General features: G+C 38.9%; 1 protein-coding gene across 1 annotated transcript in view; it reads left to right on the top strand.

Annotated features, from left to right (window-relative positions):
• LOC115221247 (peroxidase-like) overlaps nt 1-4,220 on the top strand; it is a 25,705-nt gene extending 21,485 nt beyond the window's left edge. Inside the window, exons 12-14 of the mRNA XM_036510894.1 lie at nt 1,803-1,969; nt 2,299-2,401; nt 3,914-4,220. Coding sequence (XP_036366787.1) covers nt 1,803-1,969; nt 2,299-2,401; nt 3,914-4,124 — 481 coding nt within the window. The 3' untranslated portion in view covers nt 4,125-4,220. The remainder of the gene's footprint in view (nt 1-1,802; nt 1,970-2,298; nt 2,402-3,913) is intronic.
• Nucleotides 4,221-5,249: the final 1,029 nt, after the last annotated feature.

Below are 5,249 nucleotides of genomic sequence, written 5' to 3'. Positions count from 1 at the left end.
TTCCTTCCTCTTTCTCCTCCTCCCCCGCTCTGTCTGTCTGCCTCTCTCTCTCTCTCTCTCTCTCTCTCTCTCACACACACACACACACACACACACACGCACACACATTCACATCCAAGTAATGCCTAGTACCAATATTAGAAATCAATATCTAACGATATTCATATTATCAGATTTATAAATATTATTCCTTGTAACTTTCCAGCCCTTTCTACGAATATAAACATGGAATGAAATATAGGCACCCTTCGCTTTATCACAGTATGGCATTCTTGAGAACTTTGCCGCGGTGTAGGATTTCGTGACGCAAAATATATTCCTCTCACTTTAACGTCTATGCAACGAGAAAGCCAGTGATAAGTGGGTTTCTCGTTACGGAACTCCATGTTACGGAAATATTTTCAGGAATGCAACGATTCCGCAACACAAAGGGTGCCTTGAGTTTATATTAAATATATTTTGAAGTCTTAAAATTATAAGGGTGTCCATGACCTACTTCACAGGAAGAAGTGCAAAAGTTATCCCTTGATCGGAGATCAGACCTTATTGAAATTGTTGTGCAGTGCTACGTAAAAAGGGGGCGGTCAATCCATAACCACATAGTTGCGAAACAGCTTCTTAAACGCACAGACATTCCTGCAACCAAGTTACCATCAAAAATCGAAATTAGCTCGTCTTTAACGTATGCTAATTCCTCGGGTAACTTTCTCTTATCATATCTTTTATCTCTTACTTGTTTCTCTCATTGGAAAGCAGCCATTCTGGGGCATCAATTTGAAGGGGCTTAATCAAAGAAGTCGACCCCCACCAGTACGTACTTTTGCACTCGGCGAAGGCAAAATACCAGGGGATGAAAATGGTAATATTGCCATCGATTCCATTTGTACCATTGTTAAAACGCCTTCTGATCTCAGAGATGCAGTGTTCCCAGATCTACAAGCTAATTATCAGAAAATGGATTGGATTGGCCAAAGGGCTATTCTGGCCCCGAGGAATAAAACTGTTCACCATATTAATGATGAAATGCTAAAATTCATTGCTGGGGATGTCTATGTATATAAGTCTATCGATACAACTTCTGACCCAGAGGACGTCATCAACTATCCTATAGAGGTACTCAATTCCTTTGAGCCCCCCGGACTACCACCACACATTCTCAAACTTAAAGTTGGTGCCCCTATAATGCTCATTAGAAATTTGGTTCCCCCAAAACAATGCAATGGCACACGTTTGATCGTTAAGTCCTTATCTCCCACCGTAAACTTATATCAATATTTGCCTGAATAGTCATCATAATTCAGTGCAATCATTAGCAGTACTTTCAAGCAATTCAGCCCCGAGGATCGCCGGGCAATTCTGCTAGTATATATATATATATATATACAAACATATATACGACGGGCTTCTGTTTCCGTCTACCAAATCCACTCACAAGGCTTTGGTCGGCCCGAGGTTATAGTAGAAGACACTTGCCCAAGGTGTCACGCAGTGGGTCTGAACCCGGAACCATGTGGCTGGTAAGCAAGCTACTTACCCCACATCCAATCCTACACACACACACACCATATATATGTATGATGGACTTCCACACAGATTCCGTCTACCAAATTCACTCACATAGTTGACTCGGGGCTAAAAGACATATGCCCAAGAAACCGCGCAATAAGACTGAACCTGAAATTTGAAAAGCCAACGTTTTAAGCATACACCCAAACAAACACATTTCTGCATGTATGAGACCTCATTTTCTCCCATTACCCCCATTTATACTAATAACACATTTTTGTCTTTACATTTTTCAGGAATGTTGCCGATATTGACGTATGGAGTGGTGGTGTGTCCGAAATCCAAGTTGCAGGTGGCGATGTTGGTCCTACATTAGCTTGCATTACAGCACGACAGTTCCAAGCTTTGAAAGTCGGAGACAGATTCTGGTACGAAAATGCCGGACCCAACCAGTTATCGCTCGGTAATACAAATTTCTTTTTTAATGACCAGCTTTTATGTACGTTTAAATTAGAACGGCGTTAGGATGCCGGAATCAGTAGAGTCACACAAAATGTGGTATTTCGATAGAAAGTCAAACAAAATGTGATATCTCGGTAGTGAGTCAGACAAAACGAGATACTTCGTCGTGAATCTCTAATGTTACTTGGAGTCAATTCAGTCAGTTAAATTGCCTACACAGGGGAAGAGAGAATAGATTAAGTGATGTACGGGGTTATTTTCGGGTAAAGATATTTCTAACAGTTGGATTTCTGGCCTATAATATCCCTCTGTAACAATATTCCATTGTAGATACTTTGGCTGCTGTAAGAAACGTTACAATGTCTCGATTAATCTGTGACAACACCAACATCGAACAGATCCAAGCTGATGCTTTTCTGCAAATCTCTGACACGTAAGTTTTGTTTATTTTTCATATAATTTCATTTTATGTTACAGTATATGTTGTTCACTTAGGTGAATATATGGTATATTCTGTCATCAGAGATGAAGAAATTTAGTAAACAAATAGCTGGCTTTTAAAAAGGTGCTCTTATGAGTTGTACTTCTCCACCGATGTTAATCTGTTATATAAAATCAGTTCTGTCTGTCTGTGTGTGTGTGTGTGTCTTCTAGGATCTCGGGCATCCTCCATCCGATTGCGCTCAAATTTGATATGTAAATACCGACGGTATTAGGGCATTATAAGTCCTGAAAAAATTACAAAAATCGATTTCAAGTGAGAATGCGATCGATAAAGCCGTGGGAACGTGCATTTGTACGCGCAAGTACATCAGCTGTTGCGATCGATACTACGCGAACGCGAGAAAAATGCACGTGCAGTTTGCGCAAAAAAAGCCGGTTGGCTTGAAATAATGCCACAAAATGCAATATATTTAAGAGACCAAAAAATTTGGTTTAAATGTTTGACAACTCAGCACCGTTGTTAATATATAACTAGTCACATGTTTATCTGAGATAATCTTGAGCTGTTTCGTGGTACTTTCGATTGGTGAGAGAGAATTGACAGCATGAACATGAACATATGTCACACGTATACAATATGATGTTTCAGGAGAAAGTCGGGAAAAGAATATTGGACAACTCCATTATACATACGTGCGTACATGTGTGTGTGTGTGTGTGTGTGTCGTATGAAAAGCAAGATGGTGGTCCAGCATGGCCTTAGCTAAAAACATACAAAATACACACACATACATACGTACATACATACACATTAGGCTGACCTAACTGTATATATTTTGAGTTCACTTGATCTGCCAGGCTGTTTAACACCACCACTACCACCTGGGCCTTGAATGTCTTTCAACAAAGACCACTCGGCTGCAAGAATTCGTGCATCTGAGCAGTAGATAACTTCCACCCACTAATAAACAAGGCTCTAAGAAAAGCCACGGTAGTTGAACTTCAATATTTGACTAAGTCACTACTAGTACATTAGTATGTATGTATGTGTGTATATATGCGCGAATTATTTGGCGTCGTGTACGAAACTCTAGGCACTTGAGTCACATATGTAGCGTTACAACTAATATATATATATATATATATATATATAAACCACTATTGTTCCTGAAAGTTGTTTTTTTATACCTTCTACAGGCTGCTGGAGACTTACCTTTGTACCACATACCCCCACCCCATATGTATATATATGTCGAAGAGCGTAGGCTCGAAACGTAAAAGACTTTTTCTATTCCTGAGCGCTATACTAATACGTTTGTCTGTTTGTACTCCACCTGCCTTCGTCTTTTGTTTATTTTCGTAAACTTTCCCTTTATATATATATATATATATATATATATATATATATATATATATATATATATATATATATATATATATATATATATTCTTTAATAGTACATTTTTCTATCTATTTTCTTTTTCTTTTTTTTTTCAACAGTAACCCCTTGGTCAACTGTAACAGTTTGCCATCTGCTGATGTCTGCGCTCTGGTGAGAAGTTACGGTGTTTGGTCTGCTTGGACTGCTTGCGCTGATGGCCAGATGAGTCGAACTAGAGCTTGTGCCGCCCCAGTTGATGGTCCTTGTTCTTGCGACGGGGTAGCAGAAGAAACCCAAGTACAAGTGTGTCGAAATCGAGCTCAGCAATAAAGGATATAAGCACAAGACAACGAAGATGATAATGAAATGAATATATAAATGTATATGGAATATGATTGTGAATAAATATTTTCCTTGTCTGCTTTATTTCCTCTCATCTTCTTTTCCGTTTTTACTATCATTATTATTATTATTATTATTATTATTATTATTATTATTGAGTGAGAGAGCAGTGCATGCCATCAAATTGACACTGGGGTAAAATATACGAAGCCCGGTATAACCATCAAGACTACCCGTCTGATAAGGGTACACTAGGCACATGCATCACAACCATATGTGCGCGACATGGTGATCTCATATCAAGATAAAAAGCACATGACCTTGCAGGTGGGGCCCAGTTAGAATTTTCTTCAGGTTGAGTAGCCCATCCCGCTCAAAAGGTCCCTGAATAAGGGTTGTTTAAGGATGTTGAAAGAACCACCCATGTTTCCAGAGGTGAATTATTCAAACCCCAAAGAATCCCTCTCAACACATGGCTATGATGCTCCCCCACTACTTCTGCTCGTGATCAGAGATGCACATATCGTCAGCCACTAAGGGACATGATCAACTGATTAAGGTCAAACAACTGACAAGCAAATCTGTGGTATTGAGCAGAATATTTGCTGTAGCCCATCTTTTATACCAAGACAAAACAATGTACATGATAACACTTCCAATCAGTTAAAATCAGAAGCCATGAGAGCCACTGCCTGGTACTGCATCAGGGCATTATTATTATTATTATTATTATTATTATTATCAGGCCTTGTGCCTATAGTAGAAAGGATTATTATTATTATTATTAACTTCTCTATGCCGTTATCTTGAGAAAATTACAGTGTTAGTGACCCTGACGGTTTCAAATTATTTTGAGGGACGATACAACTGAAGGTTTCCTCGCTGGATCTCAATGAAGCTAACAAAACTTCTAGTGATTAATCAAATAATCATGCATCACACAGCTTGCATTAGAATCGTAAGGTAACGTTAAGTAGTTAAACCTTTGCTGTGAAACTGAATATATGTAAATATATCTTGTTATTCTTTTCGCGTTTAGAAAAACAAAAGATATTGACCTGACAGGTTTTGCGGTTAGTTCGTCACTCATCAGAGGACGTGTGCGTCCTCATC

The sequence above is a fragment of the Octopus sinensis genome, linkage group LG18 (assembly GCF_006345805.1).
Source record: "Octopus sinensis linkage group LG18, ASM634580v1, whole genome shotgun sequence".
In the NCBI taxonomy this organism is placed as follows: Eukaryota; Metazoa; Mollusca; class Cephalopoda; order Octopoda; family Octopodidae; genus Octopus; species Octopus sinensis.
This window is presented reverse-complemented; position numbering and strand designations above follow the sequence as displayed.